Source organism: Carcharodon carcharias, chromosome 14 (assembly GCF_017639515.1).
Source record: "Carcharodon carcharias isolate sCarCar2 chromosome 14, sCarCar2.pri, whole genome shotgun sequence".
Taxonomy (NCBI): Eukaryota; Metazoa; Chordata; class Chondrichthyes; order Lamniformes; family Lamnidae; genus Carcharodon; species Carcharodon carcharias.
This window is the reverse complement of record NC_054480.1, coordinates 103,936,635-103,962,641: the sequence shown is the minus strand read 5'-3', so window position 1 is coordinate 103,962,641 and position 26,007 is coordinate 103,936,635. Positions and strand designations below refer to the sequence as shown.

Sequence of the window (26,007 nt, the reverse complement as noted above, 5' to 3'; positions counted from 1 at the left end):
AAAGATGTATGAAATGTTAAGTACAGTCTTCATGTGAACAATGTTAGGGCTCAGAAGTTGTATATAGTCACAATTATACAACACAGAAATAGGCCCTTCAGCCCATCATGTCTGTGTCAGCCATCAAGCACCTATCTATTCTAATCCCATTTTCCAACACTTGGCCCATACCCCTGAATGCTATGGCGTTTCAAGTGCTCACCTAAATATTTCTTAAATGTTGTGAGGATTCCTGAAACTACCACCCCTTCAGTCAGAATTACCTGGAAAAACTCAGCAGGTCTGGCAGCATCAGCGGAGAAGAAAAGAGTTGACATTTCGAGTCCTCATGACCCTTCAATAGAATTGAAGAGTCATGAAGACTCGAAACATCAACTCTTTTCTTCTCCGCCGTTGCTACCAGACCTGCTGAGTTTTTCCAGGTAATTCTGTTTTTGTTTTGGATTTCCAGCATCCACAGTTTTTTTGTTTTTACCCCTTCAGTCAGTGTGTTCCAGATTTCAACCACCCTCCGGGTGAAAAAATATTTCCTCAAATCCCCTCTAAACCTCCTGCCCCTTTCCTTAAATCTATGCTCCCTGGTTATTGACTCCTCTGCTAAGGGGAAAAGTTTCTTCCTATCTACCATATCTATGCCCCTCATAATTTTGTACACCTCTATCAGGTCCCCCCTCAGCCTTCTCTGCTCTAAGGAAAACAACGGAAGATTATCAGCCATGATCTCATTGAATGGCGGACCAGACTCAATGGGGCAAATAGCCTACTTCTGTTCCTACCTCTTATGGTAACCCAAGCCTATCCAGTCTCTCTTCATAGCTGAAATGCTCCAACATACTGGTGAATCTCCTCTGCACCCTCTCCAGTGCAATCACAGCCTTCCTATAATGTGGCGACCAGACCCTCACACAGTACTACAGCTGTGGCCTAACTATCATTTTATACAGCTCCAACTTAACCTCAGAGATAAAAACAAAAAACTGCGGATGCTGGAAATCCAAAACAAAAACAGAATTAACTGAAAAACTCAGCAGGTCCGGCAGCATCGGCGGAGAAGAAAATAGTTGACAATTCGAGTCCTCATGACCCTTCAACAGAATTGAGTGAATATTAGGAGAGGGGTGAAATATAAGCTGGTTTAAGGTGGGCGCAAACTGGAGGAACAGCACCTCATCTTCCGACTAGGCACTTTACGGCCTTCCGGACTGAATACTGAATTCAACAACTTTAGATCTTGAACTCCCTCCTCCATCCCCACCCCCTTTCTGTTTCTTCCCCCTTACTTTTGATTTTTCCAATAATTTATATAGATTTTTCTTTTCCCACCTATTTCCATTATCTTTAAATCTGTATCTTTTATGCCCTATTAGCCTTTCCACCCCACGCCCACTAGAGCTGTACCTTGAGTGCCCTGCCATCCATTCTTAATTAGCACATTCGCTTAGATAATATCACCACCTCCAACACCTCTTTGTTCTTTTGTCTGTGACATCTTTTGATTATCTGTTCCTATCACTGCTTGCTTGTCCCTACAACCACACACCCACCCCCCACTTCTTTCCCTCCCCCCCACCTTAAACCAGCTTATATTTCACCCCTCTCCTAATATTCACTCAGTTCTGTTGAAGGGTCATGGGGACTTGAAATGTCAACTCTTTTCTTCTCCGCCAATGCTGCCAGACCTGCTCAGTTTTTCCAGGTAATTCTGTTTTTGTTTCCAACTTAACCTCCCTGCTCTTATATTCTATGCCTCGGCTAATAAAGGCAAGTATCCCATATGTCTTCTTAACCACCTCATCTACTTGTGCTGCTACCTTCAGGGATCTATGGACATGTGCACCAAGGTCTCTCTGACCCTCTGTACTTCCTAGGGTCCTACCATTCATTGTGCATTCCCTTGCTGCATTAGTCCTCCCAGAATGCATCACCTCACACTCCTCAGGACTAAATTCCATTTGCCACTTCTCTGCCCATCTTACCAGCTCATCGATATCATCCTGTAATCTAAGGCTTTCCTCCTCACTATTTACGACACTACCAATTTTCATGTCATCTGCAAACTTACTGATCATACCGCCTATATTCACTTCTAAATCAATGTACACTACAAACAGCAAGGGTCCCAGCACCAATCCCTGCGGTACACCACCCTTCACAGGCTTCCAAACGCAAAAACAACCTTTGACTATCACTCTCTGCCTCCTGCTAATTTTGGATCCAATTTGCCAAGTTGCCCTGGATACCATGGGCTCTTATCTTCTTGACCATTCTCCCATGTGGGACCTTGTCTTACTGAAGCCCATGAAGACTACATCAACTGCACTACCCTCATCTACATAACTAGTCATCTCCTCAAAAAATTCAAATTTATTAGACATGATCTCCCCCTGACAAAGCTATGCTATCCCTGATTAATCCCTGCTCCTCCAAGTGGAGATTAATCCCATCCCTCAGAATGTTTTCCAATAGTTTCCCTACCACTGACGTTAGAACACTGGCCTGGTTTATCCCTACTACCCTTCTTGAATAATTTGCTGTCCTCCAGTCCTCTGGCACTTCTCCTGTGGACAGAGAGGATTTGAAAATTAATGTCAGAGCCCCTGCTATCTCCTCCTTTGCCTCACATAGCAGCCTGGAATACATCTCATCTGGGCCTGGGGATTTATCCACTTTTAAGCTCACTACAACTGCTAATACCTGCTCCCTTTCAATGCTAATTTGTTCAAGTACATCATGGTCACCCTCCCTGATTTCTACACCGACATTGTCCTTCTCCATAGTGAACATAGATGGAAAGTAATCATTCAAAACCTCACCTACGTCCTCCGGCTCCACGCACAGATTGCTACCTTGGTCCCTAATGGGCCCTACTCTTTCCCTGGTTATCCTCTTGCCCTTAATATATTCATAAAATGCCTTGGGAGGTGTTGCCTTGCTTTGGCTGAGAGTCAAACCCAGGCCTCCCGCGTGGCAGGCGAGCATTCTACCACTGAACCACTACAGCATTTCATTCTGATTATTTCCATTATGTAAAGGTTGGAAATAGAAAATCACAGACAAGCAGCTCCAAAATGTGAAATACCTCTAATCGCCGTCAATGCAGCCCGCTCACCAAGATCGCTCCTGCTCTTCTGCCATCTCTCTTTCGTATTCCATCTCCCCCATCTCCCTCCCACACTCACTCTCTCATTCCATCTCTCCATAAATAATTTTACACCTAACCCTCTGCTACCTTACTTCAGCCTCCTCAGCTCACCTTCTCCCCACTCCTGTACCACTCTTCCCAATCCAACAACTTTTTAAAACCATTTCCAATATTTTTACAACCATTGCTAAAACAAAGTGAGATAAAAAGACAATATTTTCAAATATCTATGTGACTTTTGTGCTCAATTTGTAAAATTCATTCTTGGGATGTGAGCATTTCCAACAAGGCCAGCATTTGTCTATTCATAATTGCACGAGGTGGTGGTGATCCACCTTCTTGAATTGCTGTACTCCATGTGATGTAGGTACATCCACAGTGTTGTTTGGAAATTCCAAGATTTTGGTCCATAGACAGCGAGGGAACAGCGATTTAAGTCCAAGTAAGGACCGTGTGAGATTTGGAGAGGAACTTGCAAGGGGTGGTGTTCCCATGTATTTGATTCCTAATTCTTGTAGTGAAATAGTATAATATATTATTATTTATAATAAAGGTCATGGGTTTGGAAGGTGCTGCTGAAGGTGTCTTGCTGGAATGCTGCAGTGTATTTTGTACATGGTACACAGTGCTGCCTGGTGACAGAGGGAGTTTGTTTAAGGTGCTGGATGGGATGTCATCAAACAGGCTTTTTAAAAATTCTTACCCATCCCTAATTGCCTTTGAAAAGGTGGTGGTGTCTCTGTCCACTGGTCACCATGCACTGTGTGGGCATGTCTTAAGCTCCAGTGCATCATCCTTTCAGCACAGTCCTTACTGCCCGCTTGATCCCATGCGCCAACCTATATGGCAAGTATAGCCCTAAAAATGTATCTGAGCTGAAAAATTGATGCCAACTCCTAATGTGAGTACAGCCCTAGACATGCATTTATTAGCTGAAAAATGGGAGGAGCTGAGTGGGGTACATTTATATGCTGAGTATAAGCCTAAACATGCATTTTGGCATCGAGTTGACTTTTACACCATGATCTTCTCTTCTTCTTGGGCTGTCTCTCGGTATAAGATGACTTGCTTCCACACTAAAAATGAGCTCAGGTGACTGAAGAGTCTAATGTGCAACCCACAATCTCTGCTGCAGGTGGGGCAGACAGTGGTAAGGGGAACGGGCAGATGGGGTGGCCAAGTTGCCACACACTCCTTTCGTGTTGATGTTTGGTTTAAGCGAGCCCTTGGTGATGAAAGTGTAGGTGTTCAGCTCCTTCCCGGATGCTTTCCCTCCACTTCTAGGAATCCCTGAACCAAGACCACCTGATGTCGGTGGGGACGTTTCATTTTTTTAAGGAGGCTTTGAGAGTGAACTTTGAGCATTTCCTCTGCCCTCCTGGGGCTCACTTGCCCTATCAAAGCTCTGAGTAGAGCACTTGTTTTGGGAGTCTTGTGCCAGGCATGCAGACGATGCGGCGGGGCTGTTCGAGAGTGGTCAATGCTGCGATGCTGGGGATGTTGGCCTGAACAAGAACACCGAGGTTGGTGCGCCTATCCTGCCAATGGATTTGCAGGATCTTGCGGAGGCAGCACTGGTGGTACTTCTCCAGAGCTTTGAGGTGCCTGCTGTACGTAGTCCACGTCTCTGAGTCTTTAGGAGGGCGGGTATCACTACTGCTCTGTAGACCATAAGCCGGGTGCCAGGTTTGATGTCCTGGTCTTCAAACACTCTCTTCCTCAGGTGGCCAAAGGCTGTGCTAGCACACTGAAGGTGGTGTTGAACCTTGTCGTTGATGTCTGCTCTTGTTGACAACAGGCTTCCAAGGTCTCGTTATGGATTTTGATAACTGGTTGAACAGTTTCATGTTTGTTCTATGGTTCAGCTCCACCCCAGCAGGCAGCTTGCTGAGGGTGAGATGGAGCATTGCAGCAAGGAAAATTAAGAGTATCGGTGCGATGAGACAGCGTTGCTCGTCACCTGCCCGAACATGGATTGGGTCTGTGATGGATCCATTGGTCAGGATCACGGCCAGCATATCACCATGCAGCAAGCAGAGGATGGTGACAAACTTTTGGGGTCAGCCGAAACGGAGGGTACTCCATAATCCTTTGTGATTGACAGTGTTGAAGGCTTTTGTGATGCCAAGGAAGGCCATGTATAAGGGTTGGTGCTGTTCCCTGCATTTCTCTTACAGTTGCTATACTGTAAAGATCATGTCTATTGTGTCCCTTAGTGGGCAGAATCTGCTTTGCAACTCTGGGAGGAGCTCTGCAGCCACAGGGAGAAGGCATAAGACCTAGGAGCAGAAATTAGGCCATTCGGCCCATCGATCATTCAATCATGGCTGATAAGTTTCTCAACCCCATTCTTCCGCCTTCTCCCCGTAACCTTTGATCCCCTTACCAATCAAGAACCTATCTTGGTCTTAAATACACTCAATGACCTGGCCTCGACAGCCTTCTGTGGCAATGAATTCCATAGATTCACCACTCTCTAGCTAAAGAAGTTTCTCCTCATCTCTGTTCTAAGAGGTCTTCCCTTTACTGAGGCTGTGCCCTTGGGTCCTAGTCTCTCCTACTAATGGAAACATCTTCCCCACATCCATTCTATCCAGGCCTTTCAGTATTCTGTAAGTTTCAATCAGATCCCCCCTTATCCTTCTAAACTCCATCGAGTATAGACCCAGAGTCCTCAAACTTTCCTCATATGTTAAGCCTTTCATTCCTGGGATCGTTCTCATGAACCTCCGCTGGACCCTCTCCAGGGCCAGCACATCCTTCCTGAGGTACGGGGCCCAAAATTGCTCACAATACTCTAAATGTGGTCTGACCAGAGCCTTATAAAGCCTCAGCAGCACATCCCTGCTTTTATATTCTAGTCCTCTCGAAATAAATGCCAACACTGCATTTGCCTTCCTACCGACTCAACCTGCAAGTTAACCTTAACAGAATCCTGGACTAGGACTCCCAAGTCCCTTTGCACTCCAGATATCTGAATTCTCTGCCCATTTAGAAAATAGTCTATGCCTCTATTCTTCCTACCAAAGTGCATGACCTCACACTTCCCCACATTGTATTCCATCTGCCACTTCTTTGCCCATTCTCCTAACCTGTCCAAATCCTTCGGCAGCCTCCACAATACTACCTGTCCCTCCACCTATCTTTGTATCATCTGCAAACTTAGCCAGATTGCCCTCAGTTCCTCCATCTAGATCATTAATGTATAAAGTGAAAAGTTGTGGTCCCAACACTGACCCCTGCGGAACTCCACTAGTCACCAGCCGTCACCCTGAGAAGGACCTCCTTATCCCCACTCTATGCCTCCTGCCAGACAGCCAATCTTCTATCCATGCTAGTACCTTGCCTCTAACACCATGGGCTCTTATCTTACTGAGCAGCCTCCTGTGCGGCACCTTGTCAAAGGCCTTCTGGAAGTCCAAGTAGATAACATCCATTGGCTCTCCTTTGTCTAACCTACTCGTTACCTCCTCAAAGAATTCTAACAGATTTGTCAGGCATGACCTCCCCTTGATGAAACCATGCTGACTTTGCCCAATTTTACCATGCACTTCCAAGTATTCTGAAATCTCATCCTTAATAATGGACTCTAAAATCTTACCAACAACCGACATCAGGCTAATCGGCCTGTAATTTCCCGTCTTTTGCCTCACTCCCTTCTTAAACAGGGGGGTTACATTAGCGATTTTCCAGTCCTCTGGGACCCTTCCTGACTGCAGTGATTCCTGAAAGATCACCACTAACACCTCCACTATCTCTTCAGCTATCTCCTTCAGAACTCTGGGGCGTAATCCATCTAGTCCAGGTGATTTATCCACCTTCAGACCTTTCAGTTTTCCTAGCACCTTCTCCTTAGTAATAGCCACCATACTCACCTCTGCCCCCCGACTCTTGAACTTTGGGGCAATTGAGGAGGATTCTTGTGATGATCTTCCCTGTGGCTGACAGCAGGGAGATTCCTCTATAGTTACCGCATTTATGATAGGTTTATCTCTGTCAAAATCTATATTCTGTTCATTCTTGTTTCATGCAAAATACATCAGTTTGTTGATCCACGGTTGTCTTCTTCTCGCTAGAATGTTCATCAGTACACCTTCCAGAAAGCCAGGGGAACAAATGCAAGATCATGGTCCAGTGAATGCAAGAGGGATTTAGTGCTATAAGATCCAGGTTAGTCTTTACAACCAGACATTAGGCAGACTGTAGGGGATGCACAGTCAACTTACAGGAGGGACCATTAATGCTGAAATCAAGAATACCTACTGTAGACCAATGACATTTAAAGCATTGGTACGCAGACACCCATACAGATCCATCATAGATAAAAATACCATTTTCTTTCATTTGAGAAGTTTATTATAAATGTTCAGTGTTAAAGTATCACACAGACCTTATTGATCACTTTAAACATCATGGTTATAAAATGTCAATACTTTTCTCTCATAATACCATATTACATTAGTGTATGAAGACAGTTAAATACCACGCTATGAAGTTTGCAAAAAAGAAAAATGTACCTTGGGAAAATGTTTTTAATATGTACACCTTACATATAAAGGTGTGGTAGCACAGAAAACATTCACTAAAAGCACGAGCAAACCAGAGCTGAACCACAGTGATGTTTAGTTCAAACCTAAATACTTGATAAATACAAGCCAGACCCGAATCATCTACTCCCCACCTCAAGCACACAACAAAACATATAATTGGTGCATTTCATTCATTATTCATCTCAATATTTCTAACTTTGTGTTAAGTGAGTGCTGGACGTGTTTATAGCTTAAGTACAGTTTTAATGTAATTCAAAATGATTTCTCTTATAGAATTTCAGTGCTCCTTTAAATAATATGTTGGTGAGTTTAGTTGCACCATCCCAATGTACAGGAGGCAATAACACAGAGGGAACCCAGCCTGCAACAAGCAGCCAAACACCGTTGGTGCTTGATCCCGATGCAGGTGATTGCTTCTCCTCCAATAGTGGGGACCACACACCCATTTGTAGTGTTTTCAATTCTGGAATTAAAATAGGAAGAGCAGACCCAAGTTATAACCTGGCCTTACTGCAGCACCTGCATATATTATCTTTCAATTTTTCCCTCACCTGCTGTTTTTACAAATAGAAATACAACCCAACAAGACTTATATTTCTTTTGGTTAGAAGCTCAGTTTCTATGTTTAGCAAGTGGAATTCACTACCATGTGGAGTGGTTGAGGCAAAAAAGCATTAAAGGAAAGCTAGATAAGTGCATGAGGGGGGAAAAGGAATACAGGATATGTTGATAGGATTACATGAAGTTGGAAGAAGGTTTGTGTGTAGTATAAACACCAGCAGGGACCTGCAGGGTCAAACAGCTTGTTTCTATGTTGATAAATACAATATGTATTGAATGAAATAAACCCTTGTTACCATTATTAATAAACTTGTATGAACAAACAGCAAATAAGTTCAAACAAAACAAAAATGAGCCAAAATCAGTTTGTGCTATTTCAGCAGTTAATAAAATTCAAATATTAAGTCTATGATTGTTGTATGAAAATAAAGATGTGAATGTCCGCTGAGGTTCCATAGTTATAATTGTACAGGGGGTGAGGGGGGTGGGGGGTGGAAGGAGAGGACAAAGAGGCAGGAGCAAGCCATGTTACCCTTGATAGTTAGAGAAATTTATGCAGTAGCTTTTTCTGCTTGCATTGGACCTGCTGGTGTGTGACAGCTTGTCATAATAAACCTCAGGTTCTATTTACAGTGAGGTAATTCTAACTCAGGTCCTTATCAGAAAACTTTAGCCAAGTTATTGATATGGAAACCTGTCACAAACTGAACACTCATCTCGTAAAGAGGAAAACTGCATCCATGAACTTCCAATATACATCTTCAACTAGTGCAAGAAAATCCTCTAATTAAAGCCCATGCCCATTATACAGGGGACATTATAGTTACTTCCTGAAGAGCCAGTGGTCATTTTACATATCCCTAACTACCTTTGCTGGGGCCCGGGGGTGTTGGCAGGATTTCAGGGAACAGGAGCAGCCACAGTTGAACCCAAGGTGTCAGTCAGGTCCTGGAGAATGCCAGGAGCTGCAATCCCAACAAGGTTTCAGTTTACTGAATAGATCTGTCGATAGGTGATGGATGACTGATTTTGCTAAGTTAAACTTTTTGCTACTAGGCTTAAAAGTAAAAAGGAATTACAGAAGTAATTTAGGGTCCTTAATAGTCATTTTGTAGGAGATATTGAGTCTGGTTCAGTAATCTATAGAATGTTCATTAACAGGACAAATGAGATGATTGTTTCAGCCTGAAATCAGATATTCACTTTGCTCAGATGTCCGTTCAAAGACTCAGTTTGAGGTATTAAGGCCCAGTTTCAGCGAGCAAGGCATCACAATAGTGTTAATTCTGTCATACACAACTTCTACTAGTATAAAGGCAATTATATTTATATCTCTTTCTACCTAAAATACAAGAAGAGTATTCATAAGTATGCGAATATCTAACATAAATGATTCCATGATGCCAATGTGCAGCCTTTAAAACAAACAGAAGCATTTCACAGCTAGATTCAATCTCATTCTTCCTGAACTTCAACTGCATACCCTCATTACAGCATCTAAATCAAATCAGAGATTCAGTAGAACTTCCTGTAGGTTACAAATGGGCCATAACGTCTATATAAACCCAAATCCTGAGCTCATATTATGGTGTCATTTCTCAATTTTAAAAGAAATGGAGAAAAGCTGCCTGCTAGATTTGTGTTAGGACCCTTCACGGAGGGCCGGAGCTGAATTTACAATTTAAATACAGGGGAAACATTTGAGATTTACCACCGCGCGCAACCCCCCCCGGACCCCAATCTTCAAAAACAAACTAATCTGGTGATCTGAAGTGCAATTCGTACATTTGTGCTTTCTCCTCCTACATCCGTGACACCAAGCTGCAATCATGGAGATAACAATGAGTTAAATGACAATTTCTAAAGTTTTACTCTCTGAACTGGAATAGTGATCTATTTAACCATGTGTAAGACAAGGGCAACTGAGCAGACTGACATTATTAGATAAGGAAATTCTCCTTCAGCAAGCTGGGTTAAAGGACAGCACATTTGATCATATTTCAGTTCTATTAACTACACTGCTTTTACAGCTGTAATTGCAGATATGGTAGGAGTTATTTTAAAACAATTGATGAAATTTCAGAACTCATTAAATATAGAATATTCTCATATCTGTTTTTATAATCAAATATTTCAAATTAAGTGGATTACTCTCCGATTACTGGGAAATGGCTAAATTTGACAAGCCTCAGACCCAATGGGAAAACCCAGTTACCCATTTAGATCAGATAGATACACACCTGTGTTCCCTACATCAAAAGAACCAAATACTCGCAGTGCTGAAAACAGAATAACATTTTCCTTTAAGTGACAGGAATGTGTTAGTCTACAATCTAATCCCAATCTTCGTCTTAGGTAGTCCCTCAGGATCAAGGATGACTCGTTTTCACTCCAGTGCAATGGGTACTGAGATGGCTGATAATCCAATGTGCGCTCTGCACACCCTGCCACATGCTGGAAAGTTGGTGCATGAAGGGATGAGTAGATGGGTAGTTGGAGGTTTATGTGCTCTCCCTAATGCTTCAACTGCACCTCAGCATGTTTCCGATGAAGTCTCTCGGTCTGTACGCTGCCTTCCCAAATGAACCTGCTCCATTTTGGTTGTCACAAGACAGGGTCTCCCACAAGTCAGCAGTAATCCCAAAAGGTAAATGATAAGTTGAGAGGATGGGAGGACAGGGGGAGTGGCGGTGATGATGTAGAAGTTGTCCATAGCAAAGGGAAGAATGTCCTGCATAGCAACTGAACCCCCACCTATGTCCACATACTGAGGTCCCCAAATTAAGCATGGCAATGCCCCCTGGAATCACAACAGCCTCTGGTGATTGGAAATAAGCAACATTCGCCAGAGAAACAACAGCAGCAGAGACAATGCCAACAGCAGCATGCAGCTTGTGGAACGGATAATCCACTGGGAGGTTACCATCCTTTCATGGTGTTTTCAAACTGGAATGTCATTCATATTTGGCAATAAACCTAAACCTAGATACATAACTGAAATAAAATGGAGTTGGTTTTGAAAATTGAGCTGTATGGACAATGGCTGAAGAAACCGGGAAGCCATCTTGCCCAATTTGGCTGGCTTCAAATTAATCAACTGATTAACATGGTTTCTTAAAATTCTTTAACAAAATGGTACCTAGCGCATCCCTCCAAGTCGGCTACAATCGTCAACGCCTCCTTGCATTCTCTCCTGCTCTACGGACTTCAAGAGCTCCTCAACCCATTTCAGTTCTGCAGCCAGTGCATCGTAACGGTTTTCAAGCTTTGTGTACTTCCGTTTCAGGATGTTGGTGGACAGCATTGTTGATTTGACTTCATCTTGCGCCTGTTTTCTCATGGTTTCTGTTTTTCGCATTTCATTCTTAATGTGCCCAAGATCCTGGCTGATGCTATCATTTTCTTCCTTGTACCAGGATTCCTTCTCATCATAAATGGAAACGAGTGCATCAATGTCCTCCTTGAAGGACTTCTTATTTCTCACCAGCTCTTGAATGCTTTCATCCACTGCATTGATTTCTTCCAGGACTTTTGAGAATCTCTCAAAGTTGACATAGGTATTGTTTGGAGGCATGCTCGAATGTGACTTGATTGTGTACTCCTTGAGGCGTGTTGTCTTCAGTCTACGACGCTCTGGCTTCTTGCCGTTATCTTCACGTCTTACGTTTCTCCTCTTGATCACCTTTAGAGGGTGGAGATAAAAGGAATAAGATTAATTCTGCTCATTTTTGAGTTAAACAAGACCTACGCTACAGCAGGTAATATATTCAACAGCACTGAACCAACCTGGCATACTCTGCATACATACATATATACCTCAAGTGTTGACTACTCCAGTGCTCTCCTGGCTGGCCTCCAACCTAGCACTCTATATAAACTTAAGATGCCAGTATTTTAATTCATACCAAATCCTATTCAGTCATCACCCCATGCTCAAGTCCAACATGGTTCCCTCCCTTACTCTGTAACCTCCTACTACCCTACGAGCCTTAAAGCTTTATGTTCATCACACCTGCACAATATGGTGCTACAGGATGAATCACATTACTTGAGCAAAGATGGAGCGGTTCACACAGGGGGCCGGCGGGGAGACATTAGCCCAGGGTTAAAATGGTCCCAGAAAAAAGGTGTGAATTTTTTTTCTGACAAGAAATCATGTAATTATAGCACTTTTTATGATGTACATTGAATGCAAAAGCTTCTAAGCCATTTTAAATGGGTGGAATTATTAGACTTCAAGTGGGCAGAAACATTAGTTTTCTCTTTGTTTACCTTCTATTACCATCAAGACTGTGAACCAATTCTGTCCCAGTGATAAACTCCATTCCCTAGCCACCAATTTCATCCCTCTTGGTGGCTGAACCAGGCTTTTCTGATTTGAAGCCAGCCAAGATGAGCTCCCAACTACATATCTGCATAATGAGTAAGATCGTTTACTTCTATCTCTGTAACATTGCCCATCCTCATCTTTACCTCAGCTCTTCAGCTGCAAAACCCTAATCCATGCCTTTATTACCTCTGGATTTGACTATTTTAACATACACCTGGCTGGCCTCCCACATTCTATCCTCTGTAAACTTGAGTTCATTCAAAGCCCTATTGCCCATATCCTTAATCACCAAGTCTTGCTCACCCATCACCCCTGTGCTCATTGAACTATACTGGCTCCTGGTTAAGCAATGCCTCCACTTTAAAATTTTCATCTTATTTTCAAATCCCTCCATGCCTCGCCCCTCCCTACTTCTAATCTCCTCCTCCTCCAACTTTACAACTCTCCAAGATCTGCACTCCTCAAATTCTAACACCATGTGTGTTCACAATTATAATTGCTCCACCAGTGGTGGCCATGCCTTCAGTTGTCTCAACCCCAAGCTCTAGAATTCTGTTCTTACATCTCTATATCTCTACCTCGCCTACCTTCTTTAAGGCACTTCTTAAAACCAGCCTCTCTGACCAAGCTTTAAGCCATCTGATCTAATACCTCATGTGACTTTGTTTTATAATGCTCCTGTGAAGTGCCTTGGGATGTTTCATTACATTAAAGTCACTATATAAATGTAGGTTGTTGCAGTACATTTTTCATATAATCACAAATTGTAGTTAGATAGGTGAACTGTATCTAAACTGAAATGAAGGTTTTAATGACAAACAAAGTTTCAGGAGCATATTAGTTTTTCAGAAACTGGAAAAGTAAGTTCTTATAACTGATATAAATTATGATACATTCGGGTAGATTTTCAACTTGTGGTGTGAACATGAAACTCATGCTGCAAATCAACCAACCATGATGAAAACTGTTCAATTTTCAGACATGAACGAGTATTTTGTCTTCCAAGTGACTTGTAAATCAGTTCTAATTTGACCTCCAACAGCAGGAGGAAAAGACGAAATAAAGTTGCACTGTTGTACCTCTTCAGAGAGCTTGCAAACTGTGCTGTGTGCTGCCTAACTCAGGGATGTCCCACCCACCCAGCTGCCTTGCACTCCAAACCACAGGCAATCTCAGAACTATCCCTGTGATGCAATGTCTACATGGCGTGTTCAATCCCTCCCTCCTCACCCAACAGCTCACTCTCTGACACCACGTTCGATAAGGCCACAAATCAGCATATTGCACAGGCACACACATATCCCTCTCTGTCAGCGTCAATACTAAGTCTGCTCTCTTGCTGTTGCTGTATTTCAAATATATCTCTGTGGAGGTGGAGGTCGGAAACTAAATTAAAATGGCTGAATTCGATGGTCCCAAAGTTTCTGGCTTAACGAGGAAGGAGGTGCTGCTAGATCTGGTTCTGGGGAATGAGGTGGGTCAAGTGGATCAAATGCTCGCAGGGGAACATTTAGGGGACAGTGACCAAAGAAGCATAAGGTTTAGGTCAGGAATGGAAAAGGACAAGGAACAACCAAAAGTAAAATAATTAATTAAGAAAGGGCCAACTTCACAAGGGTAAGAACAGATCAGGCCTAGGAAAATTGGAATCAAAGATTGGAAGACAAAATTGTAATGCTACAATGGGCTACCAGAGAAGATAGTTGTGGTGCAGTCAAGGTAGATTGCCACAAGGGAAAAAGGTATGACAAACAAATCCAGCGGTCCTTGTATGACAAAAGTGACGTGAGTAAGATAAAACAGAAAACAGATGCATATGACAGATGTCAGGTAAATAATACAATTGAGAACCAAGCTGATTATAGAACGCTCGGAGGTGCAAAGAAGTGAAAAAAAAAGCAAAGAAAGAGTATTAGAAGAGGCTGGCAGCTAAGATCAAAGGGAACCCAAAAGTCTTCTTTAGGCATGTAAATAGTAGAAGGACAGTAAAAGGATTGAAGCCGATTAAGGATTGAAAGAGACATTTATGCAAGGAGGCAGGTGGCATGATTGGGGTGCTAATTGAGTACTTTGCATCTGTCTTTATTAAGGAAGATGCTGCCGCCCAAGACATGGTGAAAGAGGAGATCGTTAAGACTCTTGTTGGCTAAAAATTGATAAAGAGCTGGTATTAGAAAAGGGCTGACTGTACATAAAGTTTGTAAGTCACCAGACTGGATGGGATGCATCCAAGGATACTCAGGGGAGCAAGGGTAGAAATTGCAAAGGCACTGGCCATAATCTTTCAACTCCTCCTTAGATACAGGGTTAGTATCAGAGGACTTGAGAATTGCAAATGTGACACCCATGTTCAAAAGAAAAGGTGCAAGGATAAGCCCAGCAACTACAAGCCAGTCAGTTTGACCTCTGTGGTGGGAAATACTTTAGAAAACAATAATTAAAGACAAAATTAACAGGTCACTTGGACAAATGTGGATCAATTAAGGAAAATCAGCATGGATTTGTTAAGGGCAAATTCTGCTTAACTAACTTAATTGAGTTTATTGGTAGGTAGGTGAGAGGGTAGATGAGGGTAATGCAATTGATGTAGTGTACATGGACTTTCAAAAGGCATTTAAATGAAGTGCCTGTAACAGGCTTGTCAGAAAAGTGAGAACTCATGGAATATTAGGGACAGTAGCAACGTGGATACAAAATTGGCTAAGTGACAGGAATCAGATTAATAGTGAACAGTTGGTTTTGGACTGGAGGAAGGCATATAGTGGAGTTCCCCAGGAGTAGTGTTAGAACTCCTGTTATTCTTGATATATATTAATGACTAGACTTAGGTGGTCAGGGCACAATTTCAGGTGACACAAAAAGTAGTGTGAACTGTGAGGAGGATGGTGATAGACTTAAAGAGGACATGGACAGGCTGGTGGAATGGGTGGACAAATGGCAGCTGCAATTTAATGCAGAGAAGTGTGAAATGATTCATTTTGTTAGGAAGGAGGAGGACAGGCAATATAAAGGTAAAATTTTAAAAGTGATGCAGGAACAGAGGGATCTGGGGATATATGTGCATAAATCATTTAAGGTAACAGGGCAGGTTGATAAAGTTGTTAATAAAGCATACACGATCCTGGACTTTGTATACTTAGATATAAAGTACAAAAGCAGGGAACCTGTATGGAATATTGTTTCGGCCTCAACTGGAATATTGTGTCCCAATTCTGGACACCACACTTTAGGAAGGATATGAAGGTATTAGAGGAGGTACAGAAAAGATTCACAAGAATGGTTCTGGGGTGACGAACTTCAGTTACATGGATAGATTGGAGAAGCTAGTGCTGTTCTCCTTGGAGAAGATTAAGAGGAGATTTGATAGAAATGTTCAAAATCATGAGGGATCTGGACAGAGTAAATAAGGGGAAACTGTTCCCCGTGCTTGAAGGATCAAGAATCAGAGGACAGTGATTTAAGATGATTGGCAAAAGAAGCAATGGCGACATGAGGAAAAACTTTTTTTTTTTAGAAACACTGTGGCTGGGGTCTGGAATGCACTGCCTGAGAGTGTGGTGGAGGCAGAGTCAATCAAAGCCTTAAAGGGAATTCAACAATTATCAGAAGAGAAAAAAATCTGCAGGGCTGTGGGTAAGGGGGGTGCGGAGAACTAGGAGTTGCTCTTGTAGAGAGCCAACATGGACACAACAGGCCAAATGGCATCCTTCTGTAAACATCAATGATTCCATGCTTCTATGATAAGCACCTAATGGTGGCTGGTTACAAACAACACAATGTGGGAAGCAGACTACCACCCTACAGCCAATGTTGGCACAGCAACGTTAAAAAGAAATTATTGGATGAACGGAGAATGGCAGCATAAAATAAGGTTACCTTAATCCATGGATGTTCTAGACTGTCACCAATGGTCATTCTTTTCCTAAAAGGACGCAAATGGTATGAAATTACAAAAGGCCCATTGCTGAACGGTCAAGTCTCCACATTTAATTTTTTCCTCCCCCATTTTCCTTCACTCACAGCTTGTTTCCCAATCAAGGTTCCTCTGCCAGTCAAGTGCAGGGGGTCAGGTTGTACTACCAGTGTTTTCATTTGTACCAGCAATGTCAATCCCCACCTTTACTAGTTGACACAAAGCTTGATTCAGTCCAGGTGAGAGGGCTGTCAAGTTTTGCCTGAATTCTAACTATTGGTACAGCTGACAACTAATAAAAGTCATGTAATGGAGATGAATTTAAGCAACCAGCATCTCTGGATTCGAACTAAGCCAAGTGTTCAATGATGAAAGCAAAATACTATGGATGCTGGAAATCTGAAATAAAAACAAAAAATGCTGGAAAAATGCAGCATGTCTGGCAGCATCTGTGGAGGAAGAAACAGAATTAATAATTCAAGTCCACATGACTCTTCTTCAACGTTACGTTAACTCTGTTTCTCACTCCACAGACGCTGCCAGATATGCTGCGTTTTTCCAGCATTTTTTGTTTTTAATCCAAATGTTCAACTGCATGAATATCTGGTCTGTTTTGAGTTGTAAGGAGGCAAGTTTGGGGTGTGGGAAGGTGATTATACTAGAGGTAGGAAATAGCAATTTTGAATAAAATTATTTTTAAAGAAGTAAATCCATAAACCTTAGAGTAAAATCTTTATGTTAAACAACTGTTCCTTCTAACTCAGTAAAGGTGCATTTGATGCTCACTACTACCATGAATTTGACAAAAGTAATTCTTACTTTGGGTCTTTTACCAGAAGCCTACGGATGAAGTCCTTCGCTAACTCACTGGTGTTGCTGAAATATTCTTCATCAAAGTCATAGTTCACAGCAGAAATGTTTGTTAAGGTTTCTTGTTTGGTTTCACCAAGAAATGGAGAAGCACCGCTCAAACTGGTGATGGGAAAAAAGACATTTCTGTCACTAAGTATTCACCAGCAACATACAACATTCAACTGGCTGGTTCTTCAGTCCAAAGTGGACGTGCAACTTTGGATCATAATTAATTCAACTAATCTGAAAGAAGGGAGATTTTTACATATTAAACATTTTCTTACAAATATAGCAATCAAGAAATAGATTTCTGTCCAAAATTTTGCACGGATGGAATCATCATACAGAAGCCACAGTTCAATCAGCAAAATTGGAATACAGGAAACAATATTGTTCGAGTATTTAACATTTAGCTCACCTCAGATTTCAAGGGCTGAAGAAGAAAAGGAGACCCATCACTAACTACTATATTCTACGCAGGCAAGCATAATATAGTTGCTAATTAATTACATGCAGCATAATAACTCAACATTTTCACACCATTCACCTTAGCTCAGGTTCAAAATCAGACCTTTAGCTATGTTCAGCATGCTATAGCCCATAAATAGCTTTGTTTCTCTTCACAGATGCTGAGTATTATCAGCATTTTCTATTTTTGTTTCAGATTTCCAGCACCAGTCTTTTAACATGTGTCACCTTTAATCCTCCTTGTATATCAGCACATATTCTTTCCCCTCCAATATCTATCTGACACATGCTTCATTATTTAGGTATATCTCAATATTTCCAGATATTTTATTACTGAGTTAACTCTTGGATTATACTGTTACACACCTTGAATTTCAATCTACAAATTTTTCATACTTGTCTCAATATAATTGCATACTGAAAATTGTGGAAATTATTCAAGATTCAGCTGTATATAGACACTAGAGAAGCTGGATTGTTCTCCATATAGCAGGAAAGATTAAGGGGGATTTAATAGAGGCAAATTATGAAAAATTTTGATACAGGCAGGGAGAAGCTTTTTTCACTGGAAGGAGGGTTAGTAACCAGCAGAGTCTATTTTTTATTCTTTCACGGGATGTGGATATCGCTGCCTAAACCAGCTTTTATTGCCCATCCTAATTGCCCTTAAGAGGGTAATGTAATGTAATTGGAAGATGAGGATAAACTCATTTACCCAGAGAGTTATGATGACCTGGGATGCATGATCTGAAAGCACAGTGGAAGCCATTTCAATAGTAACTTTCAAACTTATTAAATTAGTAAATTTTAAAGATTATGTTCTTGAAAAGGAAGAATTTGAAGGCTATGGAGAAAATAACAAAGTGGGACTAATTGGATTGCTCTTCAAAGAGACAACACAGGTGTGAAGGGTCAAATAGCCTCCTCCTGTTCTGTAAGATTCCATGAAGGTCAAAGCTAAAGCTTTAGGTACCTTCACTTGTCTGAATTAAGCTATATTTCAGGCAGCTTAACAAATTGGTCACTCTTCACCAAGGCTAGCTTTCAAGTTAAAACATAGACACAGAATATATATTTTTAGAGAACACAAAGCAAAACTCTGTGGATGCTGGAAATTGGAAATGAAAACAAAAAATCTTGGAAACACTCAAGTCAGTCAGCATCTGTGGGGAGAAAATCGGAGTTAATTTTTCAGGTCTGTGACCTGCTAAGTATTTCCAGCATTTTCTGTTTTTATATAACCTTGGATGCTTGATTTAATCCAAGATCTTAGATAGCAAAGCATGTTATTAAGAGTAGTCAAGTAGAGATTTTTTGTCTGACCAACCTTCCCCTGAAAAGGGTCTCGTTATGGTTAACTGATCAATGATTATGTTCCCCTTAAAGTACACAACCGCATCACAGCAGATTTACCACTTAACATGTTCCTTGTTAACTTTGATTATCAAGGGATTGGCACAAGGACTTCTGTTAAGAAAAGACATACAAAGTTTTTTGTTTCTCCTCTGCATATCTTTTATACTCCAGTTCGAGCACAAACTAGCCTGCAAATATCAAGGTCATATAACACTAATTCTATGGCATTCCTACTCCATTTTGCTGCTGTTAAAATCTATAAGATGAACTGTAGCAACTCACCAAGGCTCCTTCAACAGCATCTTTCAAACCTGCGACCTCTACCACCTAGGACAAGGGCAACAGATGGATGGGAACACCATCACCTGCAAGTTCCCCATCAAACCACAAACCATCATGACTTGGAACTATTTCGCCGTTCCTTCACTGTCGTTAGGTCAAAATCCTGGAACTCCATCCCTAACAGTACAGTAGGTGTACCTACACCACATGGACTGCAGCATTTTAAGAAGGCAGCTCACCACCACCTTCTCAAGGGCAATTAGATATGAGCAATAAAAAATGCTGGCCTAGCCAGCAACGCCCACATCCCTTGAAAGAATTTTTAAGAAGTTATCAGGTAACCTGGTATGGTCAAAAACTGCAGGGAGATGGAGAATTATGAGGAAGTCAATGCACCATGGTCACAGCGGGTGTCACATGTGAGCAAAATACTGCGGATATTCGAAATCTGAAATAAAACAAATAATGCTGCAAATGCTCAGCAGGTCAGGCAGCTTCTGTAGAAAGTGAAACACAAGTCAATTACATTTAATCAGAACAAAAGAAAGGTCATTTATCTGAAAATTTAACACACACTCACTTTCTCTCTCCAGATGCTGCCTGACCTGCTGAATATTTCCAGCTTTCTCTTTGTCAAATGTGACTTTGATTAGGGTTATTACAGTGCAGGGCAGAAGCCTGATTGGAGAGGTTCAAACATGGAATTGTTGGGAAAATGGGCAGAAACTTAAGGGGCTGACAATACTTTTAGGACTTGAGGGGGAAGGTGATTGGAGATGGAGCAGCAGTTTGAAAGGACAGAGGGGGTGAGGGTGTTTTCTTTGATGAAGGAGCAAGCATGGCTGTTTGAGAGGAAGCAGGACAATACCTGAGAAGGAACTACTTACATTATTGTTTTGACATTACCACTACATCATCAGCATTTAATTTAAATGTTCCTACCTATTTGAAAGAGCTGCTTTCAACCCAGGCTCACGGATGCAGAGGAAACGTGTTTCAAGAGTATTCGGGGCTACACCGCATCCCAGGAATAGGTATTGCGGGGCACTTTACAGAGGCTAAATTGGACCCAACACCTAATCCATTACTCTAATATCCTGGTAGCCAAGTGTACCAAGACATCCCATGGTAGCACTTAATACAGAGACCAAAATCTTCCAGATTTGATGTCATGTTTGTGTTGGCTTATTTCAGACAAGGCTAGTATTTAGTCACTGTAATTGAATTCAGCAGCCCTGGGCAGGAATGGAAGCAAAAATTAAACTAACCAGGTCACTGCCTCTGACCTCCTGATGGAAAGTATTTTTCTGTGAGCTTGGATGTAGACAGTTGGCTGGGAAGTGAGGTACAAGGTGGGTGTAGGGGGTTGGTGAAGCTGAGAAGGCACGGGGTCAGGGGAAGGTTGGCCAGAAAGGGAGGAGGGAGGCTGAGAGGCAGTAGAAAACAAACTAGCATTTTTTTTTTAAATATAAGAATGGCAACTTGGGTAAAGAGGGCTGCTGGTGCCTCTGGAGTGAATGTCAGAGAAGGAAGAAAAATCAGCACCAAATCAAAAGACTTTTACCTTATTGCAGGATACATGCTCAGTCACAATACTTAGCTCTAAAAATGCTTCATAATCAAAAGTGAATATGTAATTATTTCAACTGCCTACAAAGAACGTGCTTTGGCAAGACCTTACTAGATCATTTACAATGAACTGGAATTATAGTCTGAATTATACAATACTCTTCAGGAATTCAGGCGTGAAGCAGCATCACTGACATACTTACAGAATATAGGTGATCACACCAATGCTCCTGCAATTCAAAGAAAGAACATAAGAACATAAGAACTAGGAGCAGGAGTAAGCAATTCAGCCCCTTGAGCCTGCCCCGCCATTTAATACGATCATGGCTGATCTCATTTAGGCCTCAACTTCAATTTCCCGCCCTCTCCCTATAACCTTTCAACCCATTACTAATTAAAAATCTGTCTATCTCCTCCCCAAATTTATTCAGCATCCCGGCAACCACTGCACTCTGAGGTAGTGAATTCCACAGATTCACGACCCTTTGTGAAAAGTAATTCCTCATCTCTGATTTAAATCTATCACCCCTTAGCCTAAAACTATGGCCTCTCATTCTAGAATGCCCCACAAGAGAAAACATGCACTCCACATCTACTTTGTCTAAACCCTTTAGCGTCTTATATACCTCAATTAGATCACCTCTCATCCTTCTAAACTCTAGGGAGTATAGACCTAAACTGCTCAATCTCTCCTCATAAGACAAGCCCTGCATCTCTGGAATCAATTTAGTGAACTTCCTCTGAACCGCCTCCAGTGCAACTACATCCTTCCTCAAGTAAGGGGACCAAAACTGCACAGTGCTCCAGGTGCGGTCTCACCAATGCCTTGTACAGTTGCAACAACACTTGCTTATTTTTATACTCTATTCCTTTAGCAATAAATGCCAAAATTCCATTTGCCTTCCTCATTACCTGCTTTACCTGCATACTAGCTTTCAGCGATTCATGCATGAGGACACCCAGATCCCTCTGCACTGAAGCATTCTGAAGTTTCTCTCCATTTAAATAATAAGTCGCCTTTTTATTCTTCTGACCAAAATGGATAACCTCACACTTATCCATGTTAAACTCCATCTGCCAAATTTTGGCCCATTCACTTAACCATATTGCTGAGTTCTATGACACTTTGTAAACCATAACTCTCAATACACTGGCATAGTCAGCATTAGGCTTGTGTGAAGATCAAAACCAATAACAAAATGAACTCACTTAAAAGCCAAGTTCCTACAAATGGCACCAAAATAACTTAGTGACTGCACACTCTTTCTAAGGAGAGCCATAAAACAAGAACATTGGGTACATCAATTTACTGGGTTCCAGCAACCAAGAGAAGCAATGTCTAGATTATAGAAAGGCTTAAAATTAGAAATGTGATCTCAGTACAGTTGAACCTATTTCTGAAATTCTTACACCCATTTAAATCAAAAAATAGATTACTGCAATGCAATACAAAATATACTCAGGAGTTGCTCTGGTCATCTCCCAACAATGCTATCTGCAAACACGTTGCAAGGTCAAGAACATGACCAGCTGTTATACCTCTCACAGTTGGATATCCTGCTGAGATTTTATGCCTCAGCACATATGTTCAATGGTTAATTGCAAGAGCTACAGAAAGGCAGTCAGCACACATGAACTGCACTGCAGCCTAGGTTGGTCTTCAGGAGGAGGGAAGCTGAAGCCAAGGGCAGAGGAAGGAAATGAAAATAATATATCTACTATAAAAAAAACAATAGCACATTTCATTAAGGGAATAAGGGTGATCTTACCACATGTCTGCTTCCAAAGCCAAAGGCTCATAATTTACTATCTCAGGAGCTAATGGAAGAAAAAGAAAAAAAGTGTTCAATGTGCTACATTCCTAGTGCTGTAAGGGAATGGACAGGAGAAAGAGGGAAGAACAAATGATAATGGTTGATAAATATAGTATGAATGTTTCTTTTCTTAAAACCAATAACATGAATAGAGTAATTGAGATCAATGCAGTGCTGTTATATTTTTCACCCCTCCCTACAAGCACCAAGCAAGAATATTTCAATCACTGAAATTGTGAAATTCCTCAGATATTTTAGTCAGTTTAATGGGATCTTCCATGCCCAAGGGCCCTCAAAGTCATGCTGGCTCTCTGCAGAGCAATCCAGTTAATCCCAGACCCCGCTCGATCCCTGTAGATCTGCAAGTTTATTTCCTTCAAGTGCCCATCTAATTTCCTTTTGAAATCATTGATCATTTCTGCCTCCATCCCCTTTGTGGGTTGTGAATTCCAAGTCATTACCACTCGCTGCATGAGGAAGTTCTTCCTCATATTCCTCCTGCATCTCTTGCCCCAAGACATTAAATTTGTGTCCTCTAGTCCTTGTACCATGAGCTAATGGGAACAGTTTTGCTATGTCTACTTTATCTAAACCTGTCATAATTTCATACACTTCTATCACATCTCCTTTGCTCCAACAACAGCTTGTCAAACCTAACCTTGTAATTAAAATTCCTCAGCACTGGAACCATTCTGGTGAATCTACTCTGCACTCTCTCAAGACCCTGACATCCTTCCAAAACTGTGGGGGATCAATACTCTAGTTCAGGCCTAATCAGAGCTTTATAAAATTTCAACAAAATCATAACTCTGACCTGTAGATGAAGGTAAGATGGCTACATTGATAGGGAGAGAAGAGAGAAGGAAAGCAATTATGAGGCCATTGTGATCGGACTTCGAGTTTCAAAACAGCAAAGTGCTCTCAAAGTGCAACAAGCTCAGAGATAAATTCAAACCTTAGAACCATAGAAAAGTTACAGCCCATCTGGTCCATGCCAGCCCGAGGACACCCAGGTGCCCTGTCTAATCCCATTTTCCTGCATCCGGCCCATAGCCCTGCAGCTTACAGCGCTTTAGGTGCAGAGCCAGGTGCTTCCAGTAGATGCTCTGTCCATTATACGGTCTGATTTATACAAAAAGGGAGACAGAAAGCAGGAAACTACAGGCCAGTTAGCTTAACATCTGTCAGAGGGAAAATATTAGAAGCCATCATTAAAGACGTTATAGCAGGGCACTTAGTTAAATTCAAGGTAATCAGGCAGAGTCAACGTGAGAGGGAAATCATGTTTAACCAATTTATTGGAGTTCTTTGGAGAAGTAATATGTGCTGTGGATAAAGGGGAACCGGCGCATATACTGTACCTAGGTTTCTGGTATGCATATAAGGTGCCACATCAAGGTTTATTGCTGAAAATAAAAGCTCATGGCATGGGGGTGTGATATTGGCAAGGATAGAAGATTGGCTAGCTAACAGGAAACAGAGTAAGCATAAATGGATTATTTTCTGGCCGACAAGGTGTAACACAGTTATCAGGATTGGGGCCTCAACCTTTTACAATTTATGTAAATGACTTGGATGAAGGAACTGAAGGTGTGGTTGCTAAATTTGCTGATGATACAAAGATATGTAGGAAAGTGAAGAGGACATGAGGAGGTTACAAAGGATTATAGATAGGTTAAATGAGTGGGCAAAGATCTGGCAAATGGAGCATAATATGGGAAATGTGACAATGTCCATTTTGGCAGGAAGAATGAAAAAGAAACATATTATCTAAATGGTGAGAGATTGCAGAGCGCTGGGGTGCAGAGGGATCTGGGTGTCCTCGTGCATGAATCACAAAAGGTTAGCATGTAGGTACAGCAAGCAATTAGGAAAGCTAATAGAATGTTATTGTTTGTGAGGGGAACGGAATACAAAAATAGAGTTCAGTTACACATGGCATTACTGAGACCACATCTGGAATACTGTGTACAGTATTGTTCTCCTTATTTAAGGAAGGATGCTTGCATCTGCTGGAGTTTAGAAGAGTAGGAGGTGGCTTGATTGAAACATATAAGAGCCTGAGGGGTCTTGACAAGGTGGATGTGGAAAGGATGTTTCTTTTTCTTGAAGAATCTAGAATTAGGTGTCACTGTTTAAAAATAAGGGGTCACCCATTTAAGATAGAGAGGAGGAGAAATTTTTTCTCTGAGGGTTCAGTGTCTTTGGAACCCTCTTCCTCAAAAGGCAGTGGAAGCAGATTCTTTGAATGCTTTTAAGGCAGAGCTAGACAGATTCTTGATAAGAAAGGGGGTGAAAAGTTCTTGGGGCTAGGTGGGAATGTAGAGTTGAGGTTACACTCAGATCAGCTATGATCTTATTTAATGCCAAAGCAGGCTTGAGCGGCTAAGCAGCCTACTGCTGCTCCTAATTCGTATGATCACAGAATTGAAAAAGGCTATTCAGCCTGTTGTTTCTGCACCAGCTCTCCAAATGAGCAATTCACCTTGTGACATTCTCCAGCCTTCTCCCTGCTACCCTGGACATTGTTCCTTTTCCGATGCAGTTGGTCAAAATAAAGGGGCGTAATGTTCTTATCAATGGGTTGGCCGAGAATACAGATCCAGGAGCATATAAATGAAGGGAGAGATTAAGGGATTTAGGAAGGCAGTGAACTCAGATGAGACAGCATATTGAGTTGAGATGGAACATGCTGCCCATTGGCAACAATCGAAAATAGTGTTAGGCTTCAGGTATATGTAAACAGGAATATGAATAGTAAAAGGTTTGTAAAAGGAGGAGTGGAGCTGATTAGGGACCTAAAAGAGGATTTACACATGGAGGCAGGGGCATTCCCAAAGTACTAAATGGGTATTTTGCATCTGTCTTTATCGAGGAAGAAGATGCTGCCCAAGTCATAGAGAAAATGAAGGGAGTTGAGACATAATTAGGTTAAAAATTGATAAAGAGGTATTAAATAGGCTGGTTTTACTTGAAGTTGATAAATCACCAGGACTGGATGAGATGCATCCAAGGATACCAAGGGAAGCAAGGGTGGAAATTGCGAATGCACTGACCATAATTTTCCAATTATCCTTTGATACATAGGACTCAGGGGCAGGAGTGTGCTATTCAGCCTTTGAGCATGCTCCACCATTCGATAAGATATCGTGGCTAATCTGGTTGTGGTC

General features: G+C 41.7%; 1 protein-coding gene across 12 annotated transcripts in view; it reads right to left on the bottom strand.

The window, feature by feature from the left end:
- Window positions 1-7,480: 7,480 nt before the first annotated feature.
- LOC121286838 (death-associated protein kinase 3-like) overlaps window positions 7,481-26,007 on the bottom strand; it is a 44,900-nt gene continuing 26,373 nt past the window's right edge. For all 12 annotated transcript variants that reach the window (XM_041203919.1, XM_041203927.1, XM_041203924.1 and 9 more), the window contains 5 exons: window positions 22,793-22,841; window positions 21,227-21,253; window positions 17,316-17,468; window positions 16,460-16,505; window positions 7,481-11,935 (listed from right to left, as the gene is read on the bottom strand). In XM_041203919.1, the coding sequence (XP_041059853.1) occupies window positions 11,393-11,935; window positions 16,460-16,505; window positions 17,316-17,468; window positions 21,227-21,253; window positions 22,793-22,841 (818 nt within the window). In that variant the 3' untranslated portion in view covers window positions 7,481-11,392. The remainder of the gene's footprint in view (window positions 11,936-16,459; window positions 16,506-17,315; window positions 17,469-21,226; window positions 21,254-22,792; window positions 22,842-26,007) is intronic.